The sequence below is a fragment of the Diceros bicornis genome, chromosome 6, assembly GCF_020826845.1.
Source record: "Diceros bicornis minor isolate mBicDic1 chromosome 6, mDicBic1.mat.cur, whole genome shotgun sequence".
Classification (NCBI taxonomy): Eukaryota; Metazoa; Chordata; class Mammalia; order Perissodactyla; family Rhinocerotidae; genus Diceros; species Diceros bicornis.
In genome coordinates, this window is record NC_080745.1 from 60,602,656 (window position 1) to 60,627,804 (window position 25,149).

Sequence of the window (25,149 nt, forward strand, 5' to 3'; positions counted from 1 at the left end):
GAATACACATTCTTCTCAAGCACACACAAAACATTATCTAGGATAGATCATATGAGAGGTCACAAATCAAGTCTTAACAAATTTAAGAATATTGCAATCATACCAAGTATCTTTTCTGACCTTAATTGTATAAAACTAGGAATCAATAGCAAAAGGAAAACTGGAAAATTCATATATATGTGGAAATTAAACAACACACTCCTGAATGACCATTGGTCAAAGGACTAATCAAGAGGGAAATCAAAAAATATCTTAAAACAAAAAGGAAAACACAGAATACCATAACTTACAGGATACACCAAAAGTAGTTCAAAGAGGGAAGTTTATAGTTATAAACCTCTACATTAAGAATAAAGAAGGATCAGCAATTCCACTTCTGGATCTATATACAAAGAAAATGAAAACACTAACTCAAAAAGATATATGCATATCCATATTCATTGCAACATTATTTACAATAGCTAAGATATGGAAAAAACCTAAGTGTCCATAGATGGATGAATGGATAAAGAAAATGCGGTGTACATATATATATATCTATACATATACATATACATATATATATATATATATGTATATACATATATATATATGTATAGATATATATAACAATAAAATATTCTTCAGCCATAAAAAATAATGGAATCTTGCCATTTGCTACAACACAGATGGACCTTGAGGGGATTATGCTAAGTGAAATAAGTCAGATAGGGAAAGGCAAATACTGTGTGATCTCACTTACATGTGGAATCTAAACAAAAAAAAAAACCAAGCTCGTGGATACAGAGAACAGATTGGTGGTTGCTAGAGGTGTGGGCGAAATGGATGAAGAGGGATAAAGTGTACAAGCTACCAGTTATAAAATAAATAAGTCCTGGGGATGTAATGTACAGCATGGTGGCTATAGTTAATAATACTGTATTGCATATTTGAAAGCTGCTGAGAGAGTAGATCTTAAAAATTCTCATCACAAGAAAAAAACAATTTTGTAACAATGTATGGTGACAGATGTTAACTAGAGTTATTGTGGTGATCATTTTGTAATATACACAAATATTGAATCATTATGTTGTACATCTAAAACTAGTATAATCTTATATGTTTTTATACCTCAATTAAAAAAAAAACCTCAAAACTCAATAGTAAGAAAACAACTCATTTTTTTATGGGCAAAAGATTTAAGACACTTCATAAAAGAAAAGATACGGATGGCAAATAAGCACAAAGAAGGATGTTAAATATCATTAGCCATTAGGGAAATGCTAATTAAAACCACAATGTGATACCACTACACTCCTATTAGAATGTCTCAAAAAAAAAAGAAAAGAAAAGAAAAGAAAACCCCGATAATACCAAGTGCTAGCTTGAATGTGTAGCAACTCCTATCTCTCATTCATTGCTGGTGGTAATGTAAAATGGATGGTCCAGTCACCGTGGATAGTGGTTTAACAGGTTTTTATAAAGTTAAACACACATTTGCCACATCACCCAGCAATCCCACTCCTAGGTATTTATCCTACAGAAATGAAAATCTATTTTCATATAATCAATGTTTATAGCAGCTCTATTTATTCATAATCACTCAAAACTGGAAACATCCAAATGTCTTTCAGTAGACGAATGCATAAACAAGCTGTAGTGCTTCCAGACAATGGAATACTACTGGACAATAAAAAGTAATAAACTATTGATATTTGCAACAACATGGCATTATGCTGAGTAAAAGAAGCCCGTAGAAGAAGGCTACATACTGTATGACTACATTTACAGTCATGCACCACATAACGACATTTCGGACAATGACGAACCACATACACGATGGTGGTCCTGTAATAGTAGTACCATATAGCCTATGTGTGTAGTAGGTTATGCCACCTAGGTTTGTGTAAGTACACGATATGATGTTTGCACAACAATGAAATCGCCTAACGGCACATTTCTCAAAATGTATCCCTGTCATTAAACAACACATGACTGTATATGACATTTTGGAAAAGGCAAACAATATAACAGTGAAGAAGAGATGAATGGCTCCCATGGATTAGGAGTGGAAGAGATTTGTTTACAAAGGAGCAGCGCAAACAAGATTTTTGGGGTGATGAAACTCTTCTGTATTCTGATTGTGGTGGCAGTTGCATGAATCTATATATGCATTAAAACTTAGAGCTGTATACACACATAAAAAGTCAATTATACCATATATCAATGTTTTAAATTATAATAAAAATGTATTTTCCATTATTACCAGTAAAAATATGCAAATGTATGGCAAGGATATTCATTGCAGCCTACAGCCACAAATTGGAAACAATACAAATTTCACGAATAGGCACATGGCTAAATAAATGATAGTTCATACATACAATGAAATGTTATAAGTATGCATGGAATTATGCCCTTGATATAATAAGTGAATAAAACGAGATGCAGAACAGTATTTATGATCTCATATTTTCCAAAACATAGAGAAATGCCTAGAAGTCACACACTAAATTGTTAACAGTGATACCTCTGGCTAACGAAGTTGCCAAGCATAGAGATCAGGGATGGGTTGAGGAAGAAGGTAGATGTTCATTAACTGCTTTACATACTTAGTATTGTATTTCTTTTATAATTTTAAAATAAAAAGCTTTTAGTTATATAAAAATTAATAAAGATATAAAATAAAAAATGTACTTGACATCTTGAGGAACCAGAAAAAAGAACAAACTAAGTCCAAAGTTAGAAGAAGGAAAGAAATAAAGATCAGAGCATAAATAAATAAAAGAGAGACCAGAAAAACAATAGAAAAAATCAATGAAATTAAAGCTGGTTTTTGGAAACTATAAACAAAATTTACAAAACATTATCTTAGCTAAGAAAAAAGAGAGAATACTCAAATAATTAAAATCAGAAATGAAAGGGATACATTACAACTGACATCACAGAAATACAAAATAAAATGGAAAAGACTATATGAACAATTATACACCAACAAATTGGATACACTGGAAGGAATGGGTAAATTCCTAGAAACGTGCAACCTACCAGGACCAAATCATGAGGAAATAGAAAATATGAACAGACCAATAATGAGTAAGGTACATGAGTTAGTAATCAAACCTTCCAACAAAGAAAAGCCCAGAACCACATGTTTCACTAGTGAATTCTACCAAACATTTAAAGATAAGTGAACATTGTCAATCCTTCTCAAACCCTTTAGAAATATTGAAGAGGAAGGAACATTCCCAAACTCATTTCGGGAGGCCAGCATTTCCCTGATAGCAAAGCTTATAAGGACACTACAAGAACAGAAAACTGCAGGCCAATATCTCTGATGAATTATGATGCAAAATTCTCAACAAAATGCACAGCAAACCAAATTTAACAGCACATTAAAGGATCATACACAATGATCAAGTTGGATTCATCCCTCGGATGCAAGGATGGTTCAACATATGCAAATCTATACATGTGATATACCACATTAATAGAATGAGAAATAAAAATCATATGATCATCTCAATAGATGCAGAAAAAGCATTTGACAAAATCCAAAATCCTTTCATGATATAGGCACTTCTATACTCCTTTACTCAACATAGAAAAGATCATATATGACAAGCCCATAGCTAATATCAAAGTGGAAAGGATGGAAGCTTTTCCTCTAGACCAGAGACAATAGGAGGGTGCCCACTCCTACTACTCCTATTATTATTACATAGTACTGGAAGTCCTAGCCTGAGCAATCAGACAAGAAAAAGAAATAAAAGAATTCAAAGGGAAAGGAGGAAGCAAAATTGTCTGCTTGCAGATGGTATGATATTATAGCACAGAAAATCCTAAAGACTCCACCAAAAACTGTTAGAACTAATCAATAAAGTTACTAAAGTTGCAGGATACAAAATCAACATACAAAAATCATTTCTCTTTCTATATACTAACAGCAAACTCTCTGAAAAAAAAATCTCGTTTTAAAGAGCAACAAAAACAATAGAATACTTAGGAATAAATTTAACCAAGGAAGTGAAAGATCTGTAAACTGACCTCTCGTAGGACACTGGTGAAAATAATTGAAGAAGACACTGATAAATGGAAACATATCCAGTGTTCATGCATCAGAAAAATTAATATAGTTAAAATTTCCATACTACCCAAAGCCTTCTATATATTCAATGCAATCAATATCAAAATTCTAATCCATTTTTTAGGGAAATATAAAAAACAATGCTAAAATTCATATGGAACCAAAAAAGACCCAGAATACCCAAAACAATCCTGAGAAAGAAGAAAAAAGCTTAAGGCATTAAATTTCCTGATATCAAATTATATTAGAAAGCTATAGTAATCAAAACAGCATAGTATTGGCTTAAAAACAGATGCAAAGACCAATGGAACAGAATTGAGGTTCAGAAATAAACCCACATGTATACTATCAACTAACATTTTACAAGGGGGCCGCAAATACTCAATGGAGGAAAGCATAGTCTCTTCAATAAACGGTTCTGGGAAAACTAGATATTCACATACTAAAGAATGAAACAGAAACCCTATCTTACACTACTCACAAAAGTTGACTCAGAATGGACTAAAGACTTAAATGTAAGACCTGAAACCACAAAATTCCTAAAAGGATACTTAGGGAAAAAGTTTCTTGACATTGTCTTGGCAAGGATTTTTTTTGATCTGCACCAAAATCACAAGCAAGTAAAGCAAAAAGAAACAAGTGAGACTACATCAAACTTTAAAAGCTTCTACACAGCCAAACAAATGATCAACAAAACAAAAAGGCAACCTAAGAAATGGAAGAAAATATTTGCCATCCATATATCTGATAGAGGGTTAATATCAAAAACATGTAAAGAACTCATATAACTCAACAGAAAAAAACTTCTGATTAAAAATAAGCGTAGGAATTGAATAGAATTTTTCCAAAGAAGACATACAAATGGCCAACAGGTACATGAAAAGGTGCTCAACATCACTAATTATCAGGGAAATCAAAATCAAAACCACAGTGAGATATCACCTCACACCAGTTAGAATGGCTATCATCAAAACATCAAAAGATAACAAGTGTTGGCAAGGATGAGGAGAAAATGGAACCCTTGTGTGCTGTTGGTGGAAATGTAAATTGGTATAACAACTATGGAAAACAGCATGGAGATTCCTCAAAAAATTAAAAATAGAATTACCATATGACCCAGTAATCCTACTTCTGAGTCCATGTCTGAAGAAAATGAACACAGGATCTTGAAGAGATTTTGGCACTCCTATGTTTATTAGCATTATTAGCATTATTAATGGTATTCATTAGCATTATTCACAATAGCCAAGATATGAAAACAACCTTTGTGTCCATCAGCAGATTATGGATGAAGAAGATGTGATATATATACATACACACACACACACACACACACATATATATATATATATATATCTACAATGGAATATTATTCAGCTGTGAAAAAGAAGAAAATCCTGTCATTTGTTTCAACATGGATTCAACATTGAGGGCATTATGCTAAGTGAAATAAGTCAGATAGAAAAAGACAAATACTGCATCATATCACTTATAGATGGAATCTAAAAAAGCTAAAATGTAGAAACAGAGAGTAGAAGAGTGGTCACCAGGGCCGTGGGACTGGGGGAAATGGAGAGATGTTGGTCAAAGAGTACAAACTTCCAGTTGGAAGATATACAAATTCTGGGGATCTAATGCACAACATGGTCATTCTAGTTAACACCTCTGTATTGTATACTTGAAATTTTATAAGAGAGTAGATCTTAAATGTTCTCCAAAGAAATGGTAATTATGTGACCTAATGGAGGTGTTAGCAAATATATGAGTGTATCAAATCAACACACATACACCTTAAACTTACACAATGTTATATATCAACTATATCTCAATAAAGCTGGGAGTAAAAAAAGAAATATTAAGTGTAGACCACACAATTTCAAGAAGGATGATTTTTTTTTAATTTTTTTTGTGAGGAAGATCAGCCCTGAGCTAACATCCATGCCAATCCTCCTCTTTTTGCTGAGGAAGACTGGCCCTGGGCTAACATCTGTGCCCATCTTCCACCACTTTATGTGGGATAGCGCCACAGCATGGCCTGACAAGCAGTGCGTCGGTGTGCACCCCGGATCTGAACCCAGGCTGCCAGCAGTGGAACGTGCACAGTTAACCGCTACAGGCCACAGGGCCAGCCCCATTGTTGATTTTTAAAAAAATCTTGGCTATGTAGGTGTAGTTACAGCTACAGTGTAGGGAAAATATGTACTTCAGAGGAAAACTATGAATTGTCTATAGCTCACCACCCTGCTCTATATATAGGAGTGATTTTGGATTCTATGGGAGTTACTTTGCAACTTTGTAGGTTATCAATAACTGATAGCAAAGCAAAATAATTCCTGTATATAGATATACAAATTCTGTCCTGTCCAGTAGAGCTTCAATTGACTTTTCTAGGTAGTTTTTCCTTCATTTGCCCATTCTCATCAACATTCTTTTACTTTAAATAGGATTGTACTTTTTGACCCTTCTCCTTTGAACTAGTTGTAACACCTTACTGATTTCCTCATTAATAAATTAAACAATATCTTTAACTTGTGGGCATTTAAAAAAAGAAGGCATACAAATGGTCAACACTTATGTGAAAAGATGCTCAACATCACTAATTATTAGGAAATGAGATTCAAAAGCAATGAGGTATCATCTCACAGTTGTTAAGATGGCCATTATCAAAAAAAAAAGAAAAGAAAATAAGTGTTGGTGAGGGTGTGGGGAAATTGAACCCTTGTAAGTAGTTGGTAGGATGTAAAATAGTGCAATTCTGTGGAAAATGGTATAGCGTTTCCTCAAAAAATTAAAAATCAAATTGCTATGTGACCTAGCAATCCCACTTCTGGGTATTTATACAAAAGAACTGAAATCAGGATCTCAAAGAGATATTTGCACTCCCACATTCATCGTAACATTATTCACAATAGCCAAGAAGTTGAAGCAACCTAAATGTCCATCAGTGATGAATGGGTGGACAAAATGTGGCAAAAACATACTCTGGAATATTATTCAGCCATAAAAAATGAAAGAAATTTTGGCATACGCTGTAACATGGATGAACCTTGAAGACATTGTGCTAAGTGAAATAAGCCAATCACAGAAGGACTAATAATGCATAATTCCATTCATATGAAGTGTCTAAAGTAGTCGGCCTCATAGAAACAGAAAGTAGAATGCCGATTGCCAGAGCCTGGGGGAAGAGGAAACAGAGAGTCACAGTTCAATGGGTATAGAGTATTAGTCATGTGAAATGAAAAGTTCTAGAGACCTGTTGTACACAGTGTGATTATAGTTAACAATATTGAACACAATTTTTTAAGAGTAGATTTCACATTATGTCTTTTTACTACAATTCCTTTAAAAGTATTGGGAAGAAATGGTAGGGCATGGAATATAAGGAAATATGTGTAGTTAGTGGCATCTATACCATGCTACTTGAAATGCTCCAAGGAGCTAAACTTTAAAACAACTTTTGTTTTAGCTAGATTGGAGGAGGGTAATTTGGGAAGCCTTGGGGATTTATTTGTGTGTATGGAATTCACAAATAAAAACTGATTTTCAATCTTTCCTTTCACTTCATATGGAAGAAAGTGTTAAAAAACAGAGTAGTTTGCAATCCAAGCTGAAAATCAAAATCATCGTGACAGGTACTTTACAGGTCATTACACCTGGCAGTGGGAGGTAAATAATTACTGTGCCATGAATTTGTTACCAAAATCCAATAAAGATGGAGCAAAATTTAGTAAACTGAAAACATAGCCAAATTCCACTAAGAGAAGACAGGGTAAGTAGTTATTGATAGTGGTTGAAATCTAGTTAAATAAGACATATTGTAGCTTGGTATTTGTGTATTTTGAAGAATAACAATGTAGCACATATTTATTCAAAACATATAAATCAAAAGAGTGAGTATTGAATAACAAGAAATAATGCTCACATTTTAAAAATAGTACTATCTTTACAGAGAAATTATAATTGATGAGAACTGCATGAACATGTGTGTAAGCACTTAAAACCATAGATGGCATATGAAAAGATGTTCAACGTCACTAATCATTAGGGAAATGCAAGTCAAAACAACACTAAGATATCACCTCACACTTGTTAGAATGGCTATAATCACCAAGACAAAAAATAACAAATGTTGGAGAGGATGTGGAGAAACGGGAACCCTCATACACAGCTGGTGGGAATGCAAACTGGTGCAGCCTCTATGGAAAACAGTATGGAGATTCCTCAAAAGATTAAAAATAGAAATACCCTATAATCCAGCTATCCCACTACTGGGACTATATCCAACAATCCTGAATTCTACAATCCAAAGAGGTTTATGCACCCCTATGTTCATTGCAGCATTATTCACTATAGCCAAGAAGTGGAAGCAACCCAAGTGTCCCTCAACTGATGATTGGATCCAGAAGATGTGGTATAGATATGCAATGGAATACTACTCAGCCATGAAAAAAGACAAAATCATCCCATTTGCAACAACATGGATAGACCTGGAGGGTATTTTCTTAAGTGAAATAGGCCAAAAAGAGAAAGACAAACACGATATGATCTCACTTGTATGTAGAATATAAACCAACACATGGACAGAGAAAACTGTATTGTGGTTACCAGGGGCAATGGGGGTTGGGGATGGGCACAAAGGGTGAAGGGAGACACGTATATGGTGATTGACAAACAAAAATGTACAACCAAAATTTCACAATGTTATAAACTATTAAGACATCAATTTAAAAAAAGTCATAGATGGCATTATCATTGGCCAGAAATGTAGGCATGGACCCTGGAAGAAACAGTCAGATATGTCTGTGAGGCTGACCGTTTAAATATAGTCCAATTAAGTCAAAGTACTCATCACTTGTTTCACGCTCCATAAGAGTGTGATCAGGTCATTCCCACCAATTTCACTTGACAAGTGTTCCCTGGTGAAATCCTCTGGAATAGGTCAACTACATTCACGCTATAGGAAAAACATTGTTCTCTAACTCTTTCAGAAAATGACTCAAAACTATTCTTATGATTTCTGATTTGAAGACAAACAAAGTTCAGGAAAGCCTAGGGTTAAATAACCATTTATACCTACACTGTATGGACAATCATGGATGTACACACCCAACAAGCACAGTATACACAACAATAGATACAGAAGCTCCCTTGATTCTCTACTTCAAATTCTTCCTCCTGCACATGAGGGCTGCTAGCCACTACCCACAATGAAAGATTTGGCCATCCCTGAAATGTTTCCAAGGACATCATTAGAAAGGAGAACAGCTTGTCAAGGTCAGAGTTACAGAGTATAGAATCACTACCATTGGTTTTCCTCAACTCCTCCACAAGGCAGCGGGCTTCCTCTTGAACTCGGTCCTCAATGCTCCTCTTCCCCATCCCGAAATTCCGCAGGGTCATGAGGGAGAAGCGCCGGATTTCCTTCCACCTCTTTCCATTGCTGAAAATGATTCCTACCGGGAGGGGAAACAGAAACTGAGAAGGAGGTCCTAGGTAAGTAAGAAGCAGCTGACACTTGGCAGCCTTGCAGCTGGGCCAAGCTCTGCTAAGGGGCTCTCCAAATTCCTGTTTTCCATCCTCCCCACCCCCATTACCAATGCTGAACATGCACACCTGCACACCTACCAAGTCCTTTATTAGCTCTTTCAGCCGCTGGGAAACTGCCTCTTCCAGAAAACTCCTCCCCCAAATCAATCAGGGCTTCCTTCACTGCTTCATATCCATGCAGCACCACAGTGGGCTTCAAGCCCAAATAGAGAGTGAACACAGGGCCATAGACTTTTGAGAGCTGGGAAAGGAGATGAAAATAATAGCATAAGAAGTCACTATTTGATACCATATTGTGCCTAATTCAGAATGATATTATCATCCTATTTTTACATTTTTATTCTGCTACACACAGCGTAAAGTATTTCTGAATTTAATATGTGTATATGAGGGTGATTTTTATAGCTGTCATTTATGAATGGCCTGCGATGTGCCAGGCAATGGCCTGAGTAATTGGTACCCAGATTACAATTAATCCTCATATCAGCAGCTTCAGTAGATTTATTTGCTCCACTTATGAATAATAAAACTGAGGTCAGAGAATTCCAATTCATTCCAACATTCCATGGCTACTATATTAAAGATCCAAATTTGAACCTCTTCTTATTTGACCTCTGATCCTTCAGCAATATATCAATCCTCAATGTTCACCTTTGGACCAATACCCAGCTGACTGCTTCAGGGTCACCTGTAGAGCTCTTCCCATGGGGATTCTGATTCAGTAGCCCTGCAATGAATACTAGAAATCTATATTTTGAGAAATTATTCAAATAATTCTAATGCCCAGCGCTGTTTGTGATCTACTGGTATGACTAACACAGAAAGAGAGTGAGCACCACAGAGGTAGTGCCAGGACAGGAAGCATCGCATGGAAGACCTATTTCTTCCACCATGAAGCATTCGTATGGTACAGACAGCAGCTTTATGCAGAATCCAGATGAATGCTGTTACTACCATTAGGCCCTGACTAATTACTTCTTTCATTCACTCATGCTGGTGCTGAACCCAGAAATATTTCCTTGACATCAGGCATGATTTGCTTCTTCAGAGAAGTTCAATTTTCACGGCTACTTGAACAAAGCACACAGCTTATATAGTAGATGACTTGAGGAATGAAATCTCTAATCACAAAACACTTCCCTTACCATTTACCTTTAGCTAGAAAACATAGAAAATGGCTACAAAGCAAAGAAGGTAAAAAACACTCCTGGCATTTTCCACTTTATTATTTTGATTCTACCAGACAAAAACCTAAATGTTTCTCTATTCACAAAACTCATTATCTCATTCCACTATTTATGACAATGACAGACCAGAAAAGGCAAAAGAAATATCAAAATTTACAGGAAGTAACTTGATTTACAATGACCTTGTTTAATTGTGTGCCCCCAGGAATGTATTTTATTTTTAAAATTGGTGTTAATTTACTTTTCCTTTGCAAGCCACTCGAGGAACATAAAACATACTTACATTACTTAAGGATTTGCTGATGTTCTTAATATCTAACTGCAGGATATTTCCAATAATAGGGAGAGGAGTGGGGCCAGGCGGGAGCTTCCCTTTCCTGGAGCTCTGTTTCCAGAGGGAAAGGAGAAGGAAAGAGGAGAGACAGAGCACCAGGACCACAGCTGGATCCATTGATACCCTCTTTTCTTAAGTAGATGACTGTGAGCATGAAATCTAAAGCTTTTATAACACTCCATGTTAGTTCAACTTGTGACTCTTTTGCATACAAAGTGACACGTCAGCTAGATCAGCTCTAATCTCTTCTCAGTGGACTTTGGCCTACTGATAACGATAAAAATAAAATGTTCTTTAATCATGTTATCATTTTCACCAATGCTCCACGATGGAAATTCTGGTTTAATTCGTTATTAGTGGGGCCCAGGTATTGGTAATTATTTTAAGAATACACCAGAGATGATTTCAATATGCAGCCAGATTTAAGAAAATACTGAAGTAAATTATTTGATCCAAAAATTACTCAACATTCTAGATTCTCAGATCGATGACCTGTTGGGAATTTATGACTTTGTATTGCATTGCAGTGTATTCTGTGGCTTGTATATGAAGAATAGCTAATCTTTAATGCTTCATCAAAGACTACCATATTAAAATGCATAAAGACATTTTGATCAATCATAAAGTGGATATACCATGGTGGTCCCATGTATCAATACCATATAGCCTAGGTATGAGGTAGGCTATAATATGTAGGTTTGTGTAAGTACTGTAGAAGAGGGAAAAAATTTCCCCTATACTTCTAGGTTTTCTTGTCTGGTCTAAGAATTAAATTGACATGACACAGAATAACAGGAGAAAAAAACCCAAAAGTTTAATAACATGTATAGATGGAAGATACCCAGGAAAACCAAGTACTTGCCAAAATAGCCAAAGCCCTCACCTTAAATACCACTCACATCTAAAGACAAAAAAAGATGTTGGAGGGTTGGGAGAGGCAGGGACTTCAAATGGAAGGAAGGAAATTCACAAGTAGATGAAAAGTAGCAAATGTTTGGAAAACAAGTGTTTTTTTGGCAAAACAGAAACAGAAGAACATATAGGAAAGCCCAGCAAACAGCCTTTTCTAGGTTCCTCCCTGTCTACCACCTAGTTTGCGTTATGCTGTGATAGCTCACTTCCTGAGACAGGTTTTTTTAATCTGAATTCTTTTAGGCAGTTGAGGGGAAGGTAACAAAAACTTTCTGAGTCTTTTGTTTCTTAAAAATAATCAGCCTAAAATAATCTTCATGTTACAGAGATACATTTTGGCGTGGCAAATTTTGTTCCCCTTCAGTATACTCCATGATATTTGCACAGCAATGAAATTACCTAACATAGCATTTTTCAGAACACATCCCTGTCATTAAGTGATGCATGACTGTACCATAATTCAATAGTTCAGGATTTACCATAATCAGTAACTTCAAAGTAAATATTGAGTTAATAATTGCAGCACTAGTTTATTCATTTGGTAGTTAAGAACGTTTTGTTTTGTAACGTTTGACCTTGTGTGATCTCAAGTATCAGCGAATCCTTTATCCAGGACAGAGAAGTAGTAATTGGGTGATGGCTCACATCCCTAGACTCTGAAAGAAGTGCACTAAAGTATGTTGGATAAAATAAGCTCCATGGCTCTTTTTAGAGCTATGATTATATTACCGGACAGATGGTGTGTCTGTGCTGTCCTTCTTTCTGGGAAGGCTCTTCCTTGGCCCTTTCTCTTTTCACAGATGAAAGAATCATAGATATTTTAGAGGTAGAAGTCATTTCAGAGATCCACTTTATTTTTACAAATGAGGAATTGGTGACTCAATGAGGTCAAATGTCTCCAACACATTAATAAAGATTTTTTCTTAGAGTCCAGGTTTCCAATTTTCAGTTCAGTGATCTCACACTTTGAAGAGATTTCCTATCGCTGCCCAGATAGATGGCCAGGATGACATCAGTGTGATGCCCTCCATAGTCACAGAGTGACGCAAACCTCTGCTTGGGTAGAATTGTGAATTAGAACTGTTTCTTTTTAAATAAGCCTTTTCATTGAAGCATAATACAAGAGAGACAGTTGCACACTAAATGTACAGCTCAATGAATTATCACACGAACATATACTGGGTAACCAACACACAGGTCAAGAAAAAGAATTTGTCAGGACCCCAGAAGCCCCTTTTTGTATCCCTTACATACTACCTCCACCCTTTCTTTAAATGTGTTCTGTATTATGCCATATTTGAGTTTTGCCTGTTTTTTTAAAAGGATATCATATATTTTAAATAAAATGAATCTTATATATGGGTTTTTTTAGTAGCTAGATTTAATATTAATATTTATGTCTCTGATATTATGAAGTTTATTGTTGTGCAAATAGAAGTAGTTAAGTTGTGCTTTCTGCACAGTGTTTTATAACTGTTCTACAATTTATTTTTTCAAATACAATGTGATGGTCATTTAGGGGCTGCTATGAACATTCTTATACATATCCTCAAGGTAGCCTATTGTATTGCATTTCTCTTCAGTACATACCCATGAGTGTAACTCCTGGCTATGTATGTTTTCAGTATTAGTAACCATTGCCAACAATTGTCCAAATGGTTGAACCAATTTACAATTTTACTGTGAGAGTGCCAGTTGTTTCACTTCTTTGCCAACGTTTAGTATAGCTCTTATTTTTTGATTGTAACTGTTTGATGAGTGTGTGATAATTTCTCATTGCAGTTTTAATTTGCATTTCCATGAAGATTAATGAAGCTGAGCACTTTTTCAGATGTCCACTGGCAATATCAATTCTTTTTTTGTCTAGAGCTTGTATAGCTTGTATAACATTGCTGGCTCAAATATATAATTTATAAGTACATATATAATTTTTAACAATCACAAATTTATAGAAGAGTCAGAGGTACATACAAGGAATTTCTTTTACTTTAAACCATTTGAGAGTAAATTTCTGACTTTATGTTCCAAAGACCTGAAATATGTTATTGTAACCATGGGCATTGTAGGACCTGTTCAACTGACCCAATCTTATAAACAGAGTAATTAAGACTGGATTTTCGGGAACTGAGTTCTCTTGACCAGTTCAGGCCAGTTGAGACCACCAACTCATCAACTGGGCCTATACAAATGCCTAACAAGTGACCTTTTAGACATCAAAGAGCTGAAAACTCCACCCTCAGACCATGCTAGCACCACCATTTTGTCAACATGCATCCTATGAAGAGCCATGAAGCTTGACTATGCTTGTGCAGATCATCAATTACCTCACTTCTTTTTACCTCCAGTCATCTGTCTCCACATTTCAGATTGCCCTGCCCTTCATCTAATAAATTTTGCCTCAATAATTTTGCATCCAATAAATTTTGCACTAAAGAGACTGATCTGAGAGTGTACATCACCTGTCTCCTTGCAGATTGATCCGGCAAATAAAGCTACTTTTCTTTTCCAAAAGACTGATGCCATAATAATTGACTCTTTATGTTCACAAGGTAGTGAGCACTTGCTCCATAACAATTTTGGCAGCCATGAAGGGATTAGGTCCTCTGACCACCTGCCTAAGGCTCTGAAACCCCTGGCAGTGTGTGTGGTATCTTTGTAGACCCTAAGCAGCTGCCTAGGCAGTTTTGTCTAGAGGCTCGCGGCTGATTGGATTCTCATTTCCCACCCTGGTTCTCCAGGCCCCTTGGTGTTCTTTTGTCTTTTGGGAGAAGAAATCCGTGAGTCAAGACATTTGTTGCGTGAGTGACATAGTTAAAACAGGCATGCGCATAAATTGTCTAATAATCTCATCAGGATTGTGGGTTAGAGTCCCCACTGGGGATATTTTTACTGGCGTAGAGTCCCAAGGCTAGAATTGTGGGTTCAGGTCCCACTCCATGGGAGATAATTTAAAAAGGTAACAGCCACTGGGGCACTCAAAGGATTCAGTTAGAATTTCAAACTCTGGGGTAGGGTCCCAGAGGACCCTGGATTAGAGTCCCACAGTATTGGATTTCTGTGTCTGTTTATGTTTGTCAATGCCTGACTGTTTTATTTGTTAAAATTGTGTTTGAGGACTAAGTTTCACAGTGACCATAACAAACTATCTCTAGAAATTACCTTGTTTGTTATGGGCAACTTGGAAAGTCCCCCTAAAATGGAAATAACTGTAAATAGCTGTCAAGATAAACTGGGATAATTTAAAATTATTATGCAATTTGGGCTCTCTTTGAACCTGAAAACTGAGGAACAAGGAAAATCTTTAATCTTTAAAGAGTCAAGTGCTCCAACTTCTGGCACAATTGCTCAAAACCTAAACCTTCCAGAAGCTGTAAATATTTACAAAGAACTGCAAAATCTTACCAAGCTTGTTTTATGTCCTGAGGGCTTGGCTTGATAATCTTCAGGTTGAGAGGGGGGTCCCAAAAACACAAAAATCTGGGTTGCACTTCCTTTTGTGGCTAAGAGTCCTACCCAACTCCCATCAGCCTCAGGAGAATTACATTGGCCATTAGAAGGAATGTTCTGATTAGATAAGAATTTAAAAGTGCACTTGAAAGAAAAGGAATCTCCATACTGTTTTTCATAGAGGCTGCACCACTTTGCATTCCCACCAGCTGTGTATGAGGGTTCCTGTTTCTCCACATCCTCTCCAACACTTGTTTTTTGTCTTGGTGATTATGGCCATTCTAACAGGCATGAGGTGATATCTTAGTGTTGTTTTGATTTGCATTTCTGGTGATTAGTGATGTTGAACATCTTTTCATGTGCCTATTGGCCATCTGTATATCTTCTTTGGAGAAGTGTCTGTTCATTTCCTCTGCCCATTTTTTTGATCGGGTTGTTTGTTTTTTTGTTGTTCAGTTGTGTGAGTTCTTTATATATTATGGAGATTAACCCCTTGTCAGATGTACGTTTTGCAAATATTCTCTCCCAGCTGGTGGGTTGTCTGTTCATCTTGATTCTGGTTTCGTTTGTCTTATAGAAGCTCTTTAATCTGATAAAGTCCCACTTGTAAACCAACACATGGACAGAGAAAACTGTATTGTGGTTACCAGGGGCAATGGGGGTGGGGGGTGGGCACAAGGGGTGAAGGGAGTCATATATATGGTGATGGACAAACAAAAATATACAACCCAAAATTTCACAATGTTAAAAACTATTAAAACATCAATTAAAAAAAGGCTTAAAAAAAAAGACTTCAAAATTCTAAAGTAACAAAATTCTAAAGTTTTGTTACAATAAACATAAAAAGTTATAAAAGGTACATAAAAGAAAAGTCTATTAGGTCATGGCTTTACAGACACCCCTATAATCTACCTGTGAAGCAAGGTCCAATATGAGCCCTTCCAAAAGTTGACAAGACTCAGCGATTTTCTGGAAAACTTCTATTAAAGATTACTGGACTTGTTCAATACTATCAGGTATAATTACTGTTTTTTCTTGCTGAAACCTGACAAGATACTTGAAAGGATTTAGCAACTTAAAATCAGAAATTTGGCCAAACTGTAAGCTTATATTCAGAGCCTGATAGGAATATTTTTAGGCCTTCTTCCTTAAGTTAAAATAAAATGAAGCACCCAGAGAGAAAGAAGTAAATTAGAGATGATGTAGTTAGACAGGTAGATCACTTTATAATGTCATTTAAATTATGACCCAATTTCTGAGGAATTAAGAGCAACTGTCTCTAAAAGAATCTTTGCAAAACTGGAAATGCAGCTCTAGAGGCAGTTCAGATTCCACTTTTTCCTTTATCTCCAAAAGTTTGCAACCTCTCCAGGAACTGTCATCTAGCCCATCACCAATTCCTAAGACTGAAGAAAGAAGGAAAAAAGAAACAAAGGAAAGAAAAATGACCATAAGAGCACCTTCACCCAAGATCTAGCACCCTGAGTGTCTTCTCTACAAATATTAGTAGAAAAAACTTAAAACAAAATTTGGACTTAATTATTCTTTAATAACTAATGAGCCTTATTTTAATGTACCTGATTCATAACAGTAATTTTAAAATAATAGGCGTGAAGTCTCTGTGTATGTGTGTTTATATATGTGTTATATATGTGTCATATTTTTACCTCCAGATGATATAATTTCTAAAAGATCTCTATTCAATTGGCTTAAAGTGAGCACTTACATAAACGTAATAGAAACTAACTCAAATGTTTTTCAAGCTAACATGATATAAAATAATCTTTGGTAGGTGAAATCTTACTTAAGTTTGTTGGTTTAATTGAAATGGACATGTCCTCAGAGTTATCAGCACTGGATATGATTCAGACATGCAGACTTTATTCTATGTTTATGGCAAATAAGCTCAGGTTATCTCTGTTACAAAACTGGCTAACAAAAATAATAACTTAGAATAACAGTTGATTTTGCCTAATGTCTCATGAAGTTTTGCAGGCAATCTAAATAATTGGGAACAAGTAAATTAAATAGAGTGAAAAAAATAAAAATTTGGGCTGAATTTTTAAACTATAATTATGTGTTATGGTGTATGTACCTAAAAAATCCTTCAAAACCTTTTGGTAACTTGAAACCTTAGAGTTTTGCTAAATCAATTTAAATGATAAAATTCATTGAGTAGGACATTTCCACATACGAATAAAATATTAGACATTAATTATTAAATATAGGTTTATCTACTTTTGGATTCTTATTACAGAGAAACCAAAAGATGTGTGAGTCTATTAGTAAATATGTCTTGGATTATATTTAAAAAGTATACTATGAAGTAGCATGTTTCTAGAAATTATGAAAAGTATTTATAAACTTGCCAAGCCACAGAACTCTAATGTAAAAGACAGCTTATAATTGGTTGCTTCTTAGTTTTCACTAAAAATTAAGGCCTGTTAATTGTTAAGAATTATAATTAATATATGTGAGTAAATCTACTAAAAATTAATAAGGAAAACATCTTTGTATTCAAGTAAAGTAAGTTGTCTGTTTTCAGTAAAGAAGGTATAAATAATGGAAATATTTTTGTTTGTTTTGTTAAGAAAGATAAATTTGTCTTAAGTACTAAAATGGAAGAAAGAAAGCATGGGACAAATTCTGAATGTAAAAAGAAAGTTATAGAACGTCTGCGGAAAAGGAACCCTGAGAAAAAAGTTTTGTGCATGGTCAAGTTGGCTAAAATTAAAATGAATTTAATTAAGTAAATGAGGTTTAATGTCAAAAGTAAGGTGGTGCAAAATTAGAATTTGGTTTTCTCTCTCTTAAAAGGATAATTTTCTTGACTTTTAGTCTGCTCCTGAGAAGGAGATTGTAAAATGTTTTTCTTTACCTCTGGGTGAGTCTACCTAAAATACAGAAATTCTATGTTTTATCAAAATAATCTCCTATATTCTAAAAGGCTGAAATCTCTCTATTAAGAGAACTTGGATTTTTTTTTGTTAACTGTTTAACTCTGTGTGTTTGCCTTTAACATCTGTTGTCATTTTAGTTAAATGGAAAACTAAGCATTGTGTCACAGTAAGCATTGTTTCCTATCTGACCAAATGTTTTAAAATCTTTCAATATTTTTGACAAACTTCCCCAAAATTCAAACTTTGAGAATTTCCAATGGGGCCCTGGGACTTTTTGAATAAGTCATTCTCTCTTTCTATAAATATGGAGATATGAAACTAATTAGGCTTATTTGATATGTTAAATTACATGGGAATCATTGTCAAAAAAGTGATGGTAAACCTTCTTAGGTTATATTGTATGGGTGAATGTCATTAATATAAGTGTTTAACAAACTTAGATAACATTCCTAAAATTCTGATCTGTCCTGGTTGTCAGCCACAGTTCTAGCTATTATCTTAAAGTGTTGTATGTCACAGAAATAGCCAAGTTTCTTTGTCAATTGCCATTTTTGAGTCTTCTGTCATTTGCAGACAGTTGTTGTTTTACTCTGATGTTTTTGCAGATGTGTTTTCTTCTGCAGAGAGACTCGTGGAAAGGACTCTGACACTTGCTCTAGAATGTAGGTTTCTGATAAACTTTCAGATTATAAAACTGAGTTGGGTAATAAATTACCTAACTCTAGTGAGGAAGCTGATGGCATCATAAAACTGTCAACATTAAGATCAAGAATTGATTACATGGGACTGAATGAACTAATGAGGATGATTATAATTTTTATGACTTTCATTTGAAATATTGCTGATTTTTAATGTTTTGTTTTTCCAGATTTAAGGAAAACTTTTTGTCTTTTCTCTTAAGCTAACTATGATGTACAGCAGTTAGGTAAAATTTTACCTTTGTAAGCAAAATTCAGACGTTTATTTTTTCTCCTTACCTGAACCCTCCAGAATATGGAAACTCTTCATGAGGTAGTCTTATTTTCATGGCAATATATTTATTTGCATAAGTTCAATAAGAATCTGATCTCCTTATAGTAAGACACAATTGGAAACATTGGTTACATTACCAAGGCTTTGCCTAGAATGTCGTATTTGAGAGAAACATGCATAGACTCAGATATGATCAGACTTCTTTGAGGAACAAAGACTGACAGTATGGAATAAAGCCACTTGGAAATATTGGCCTGGTACCTTGCTTATAGGGTTCCTGGGAACCTTACCAGGTGAGTAAAGAAAGTCACTTCCCTGACAGGTGCAAAACCCTCAGGATATTTTGAGGAACCTCAAGAGAAGAGATGAATGCACACAAATCTATAGATATTGTGACAGAGTCTGAAGACAAGTCCTTGGCTTGGCCTGCTTTGAGAAGCCTTTGAATTCAACCTGATATTCCTTATAAAGTGTTCCAGCAAAGCAGATTTAAAAGAGCCTATATGATCAATCGCTATTCTTGCTGTACTTATGTAAATAATTCGGCCAAGTTTATTGAAACTAGACTTATTTTGCAAACCAGTGAGTCTTAATTTGGCTATCTTTGATAAAAATGAGAGTTTTCTTAGAAAGAAAAATTATGTTTCAATAAAAACTAAAGTACACATTCATGGATATTAGAGTCTAGTTCTGTTAATTGTCTTTGAGGTTTTTGTTTTCTATCCATAAACTGGTCTGGATCACGAATTCTTCTAGTGTCCTGAAATATCTGACTACAAATGTCCAAATTAACATTTTCATTTTTTTACATCATTGTCATTTGGAATCATTGAGAACTGAAAACCCCTTCTTTCCTGAAGCCATCAAAACTGAAGCTGGACAACTTGATACAAATTTAGAGAGATTCAGATCAACAGACTCCCATCTATTGCTGTTAAAGTCACTCAGAAAGATACCTGAACACTTGATGACATTATCAGAGATATTTCAAACTGCAGGGGATGCTTCAACCCTGATATCTAGGAATATTCTTGACTGGCTGCCCCCTGGACTCAGAAACTGTTTTATAATTTGTTCCAACCTTTAATTTTAATTTTATTTTTGTTTCTTTTGAAATGCTTCTTATTAAATACCTGGTTTCTTGCTTATACAATATAGGCCTAATTTTGGGATCCCACTTGCGTCACCATCTTGCTAAGAAACTGTTTCAATAATATGGAACAATCTACACCCCTTATCAGCAGGAAGAAGCTAGAGCAATTGTCACCCCATTTCCCTCAAGATTGAGAAATAAACAATAAAAAGGGGAGATTTGTAACCATGGGACCAGTTTAACTGACCCCATCTTATCAACAGAGTAATTATGAATGGATTTTCAGGAACTGAGACCCCCTTGTCTGACTCAGGCCAGCTGAGACCACCAACTTGTCAATCAAGCCTGTGCAAATGCCCAATAAGTGACCTTTCTGATGTCAAAGGGCTGAAAATTTCACCCTCAGATCATGCTAACACCAAGATTTTGTGAAAATGCATCCTTTGAAAAGTGATGAAGTTTGACTATACTTGCACACATCATCAATTATTTCACTTCTTCTTACTTCTAATCATCTATCTCCACACTTCAGACCACACAGACATTCATCCCATAAATTTTGCCCCAAGCACTGCACCAGGGAGACACATCTGAAAGCATATGCCTGCTGTCTCCTTGCAGATTGATTTCACAAATAAAGCTAATTTTATTTTCCCAAATGCCGATGCTGTAACAATTGGCACTTTATGCACAGTGGGTGGCAAGCCCTTGTTCCATAAGGTATTTTCTAAATACCTTTCTTGTACCTTTCTAAATACCTTGTATTTTCTAAATACAAGGTTATTCTTCTACATAACTATAATACAACTATCAAAATCAGGAAATTAATACCAATATATGAGAACCATCTAAACCTCATTTTGATTTATATTTCACCAATAAATCCCCATGGCATCTTTTGTGTCCAGTTCAGACACCAGTGCAGGTCACATGTTACAACACATTCTTATATCCATTTTGTCAAATTTAGTCTGGAACAATTTTTCATTCTTTCCTTGAATTCCCTGACCCTGCTTCTTTTTAAGAGTGTAGACAAGATGTTTGTATAAAGTTCCTGAAATTGAGTTTGTCTATATTACTTCATGATTTGATTCAGGTTATGTATCTCTAGCACAATTATCATAGAATGATGATTCTTCTTCCTGTTGCATCCTGTTAGGTGACAATTTCAATCTGTCTTGTTGCAGATGATGTTTACTTTGATTACTTGATTAAGACGGTGACTGGTAGTCTCTTCCACTGTAAAGATATTCTTTTCACCTTTTTAATTAGGAAGCATTTGGGGTATATCTTTTGAAATAGGTAAATATCCACACCTCATAATGTTTTTCATTTGTTCATTATTTATTTATATCAGAATGGAAGCATGTATTCAATTGTAGTTAATGAGTTATAATCCATTTGTATTATTATTTGTTTTGATGCTCCAATTATCTACTCGTGATTGGATTCTTTGTCCTATTGACACGCACCCATCAATCTTTGAGCAATTCCTTGATTTCTGGCACAATGAGAAGCCACACTATGCAGCGTGTCCTGAAAACACTCAGAAGATGATATTGATTTGACGAGTATCAACACATCCTCTTACTAACCCACCACAAGAGGGAATTTACTGACAGAATATCCAGTTGTACTCCATTGGCCTTCAGCTGAAAGGAGGGGCCATATGGAAGTGAGAGGTCAGCAAAGTTCCGGGAGACTCTCCATCCTGGGCTCAGCCACTCCTCAAGTTTGCTTTGCTTCTCTGGCACTCCTTTTCCTCGAAGAGCCACATCCTCTTATCAGCTCTTGCTCCTAAAATGACCTGCAAAGAGTAAATTCTGTGTTCTCAAGAGAGCATTCAAGCCATGAAAGGACATGAAGGTAACTTAAATTCATACTGCTAAGTGAAAGAATCTAATCTTCAAAGTCTGCATACTCTATAATTCCAACTATGTGATACTCCGGGTAAGTCAAAACTTTGGAGAAAGTAAAGAGACTAATGGCTGCCAGGGGTTAGAGAGGAAAGGATGGAAGGATGAATAGGTGGAGCACAGAGGATTTTTAGGGCAATGAAACTATTCTGTATAATGTCATATTGGTAGGTACATGCACCTATGCATTTGGAAAAATCATTAAGCTATATAACAAAGAGTGAACCCTAATGTAAACTATGGGCTTTAGTTAATAATAATTTATCAATATTGGCTCAGCAATTTTACCAATGGATCACATCAAAGCAAGATATTAATAAAAAAGGAAACTGTGGGCAGACAGGAGTATTTGGAAATTCCCTAGACTTTCAGTTTGTTTTTTTATGTAAATCTGAAACTGCTTTAATAAACATAGTCCAGAAAATTAAAAAATAATAACTCTTGCAAATTAAATAACATCAGATATGGACAACAGGACACTCAGCATAAAGATATAATATAACTTTGACAAAATATATTATTCATACTTATATATATGATGTAAAGTAGAATAGAGAAGGTAAGAAATTTAGAAGACCATGCAGAAGTTACAACACATGAATAATAAAAATTCCAGATATGGAGATAAAAGGAAACAGAAAAGAAGTAATCATCCCACAAAAACATTCAAGGAAATTTCTTTTAATTAGAGGACATGAGTTTCCAGATTGAAGGGGCTCAGCATGATGAATGAAGCATTTCAAGTGAAATTTTTTAAGACCAAGTAGAGAGAGAAGATATTTTAGGATTTCAAAAGAAAAACATAGGCTTCATTCAAAAGATTAAGATTCAGGAGGGAATGCAACTTCTTATAAGCAACAAAGCAAATCATAATTCATTAAAGAAGTATCTTAAACATTCAAAGAAAATTATTTACAATCTAGAAACCTATGCCCAGCCAACTTTCAGCTAAATGACCAGAAAAATATCTGAAAATTGACTTTCCATGCACATTTTTTCAGGAAAACAATGTGCTTTGCCAAACAAGAAGGTCAAACAAGAAAAAGAAGACGATGTTGATGCAGAATATCAAACAATAGTCAAAGGGAAAACCTCAGACGATGTTGAAGGCAAATACTAAGAGATGAGCTCTGCTCCAGGTCTCAAGAGCAATAAGAACATTTGGGAGTAAAAAGAAGGTTGGGAGAGTTTTCTTCAAGAAGATAAAATTGATAGACTATGTCATATATTTGATTGTATTGGTAGCTGATTTTCACAGCTCAGGCAGAGTTTAGAGTTGAGCTACTGATAAGTATCTAGACTTGTCTAGAGAATTAAGCAAAAGGGAATAAATACACATTTACTACCTCCAGAGAAAACAAAATGTAAAAGTAAAGGGAGAGTAATCACCACACACACTACTGGGCTCTTCAGAGAACAATGTTTACCTAGTCATGACGATATAAGCACTGAATACTGCCCTAACCAAAATTGTGTAACAGCTCTATTGGGAGGATTTGGGAGACTATGGGGGCATTCTCAGTTTGTGTGGTGATGTGGTAAGATGAATAAGAGAGTCCACTGGGACAGTACTCTTGGAATATTACGCCTGGTTTCCTCTGACTTGTATACACATGACTCCAAACATTGTCTCCGTCTTAACATGGCATAATATTTAATATTTCATCCTGGGCATGGGCTGCTTACTTATGCACCCCTCAGGGCACCAACACATGCCCAGCGATGGTCAGGCAGGATGCACCCAGCCTCAGCATCTGGGCATAACCAGGACCCGTGGGACATTACATCAGGACTAAGTGAGGGTGAAACTGGGTTCCAGAAGATGCATGAAGCCTCTCCTTGGAACAGTCTCTTCGCAGTGACTTCAGCAGCAGGAGCAGCTCCTTCTAGAAGCTGTCTCTGATTTCTATGGTAACTTTCAGCACCTCCCGTTTCAGGATCTATGAAGGGAGGGAGTCTTGAGCTCCTAAGGACTGGAATCCTTTTCTGCCTGGGGACCTATGACCAGCTGATTATCCTCTGTGTCCTTCAGAGTCTTCTCACTCACATCTGCTCTAGATGTGGAGTTCTTAATAATGGCCACTTAACTACTTAATGGTCACTTATTTTTCTATGCTCATGGTCAAATTCTCTTTTTTATTACTGTTGCACATTGATTGTGAGCTCCCCACTCCCCAGCAGAGGCTTTTTTCCCAACATATGCTGACAATATCCCTACTGACATTCCTCTAAGGAGGTCCAGCTGAGTGGGGACCATGGGAAGAAAAGATAGACCATACTCTTTAATGAAGCCATGGCTTTCTGGGATAGGAGTTGAAATGAACTTGACCTCTTATAAACACATACACACACATATACTCACATTCTCATACTCTTGCACACAATCCCTCATATTTAGACACTCATACACATGCACACTCTCTGTCTCAAACACACACACAGACACACACACACACACAAAAGCACTTTCCCCGTCACATTGTGCAAAATCATGGTCTCCATGAAATCTCTTGTGTCTCTATCCATGTTGACACAATCTGGTGTTTAATATTTCCTGGTTGTGGAGGAATCTTCGTTGTAACGTCCTGTTAGGTTGGAAGAGAGCATCCATAACCTGAAGCAATGGATTTTGGGCATGCCCAGTGGATAGGAATCTCATTTATGAATGTCTAAATGAAAAGTCAGAGGTCTGAATTACTTTATTGAGTGGTAAGATCCATGTTGGCAGAGAGCAAGCTGGAGATGGATGTCTTCTTCATGAGGGTCTATTGAGCT

General features: G+C 35.7%; 1 protein-coding gene and 1 pseudogene across 1 annotated transcript in view; one reads left to right on the top strand and one right to left on the bottom strand.

The window, feature by feature from the left end:
• Window positions 1-11,251, bottom strand: part of LOC131407279 (cytochrome P450 2C19) — a 38,131-nt gene extending 26,880 nt beyond the window's left edge. Inside the window, exons 1-3 of the mRNA XM_058543588.1 lie at window positions 11,084-11,251; window positions 9,692-9,854; window positions 9,370-9,519 (exon numbers count right to left, since the gene is read on the bottom strand). Coding sequence (XP_058399571.1) covers window positions 9,370-9,519; window positions 9,692-9,854; window positions 11,084-11,251 — 481 coding nt within the window. The remainder of the gene's footprint in view (window positions 1-9,369; window positions 9,520-9,691; window positions 9,855-11,083) is intronic.
• Window positions 1-25,149, top strand: part of LOC131407284 (cytochrome P450 2C9-like) — a 556,896-nt pseudogene that overhangs the window by 64,484 nt on the left and 467,263 nt on the right.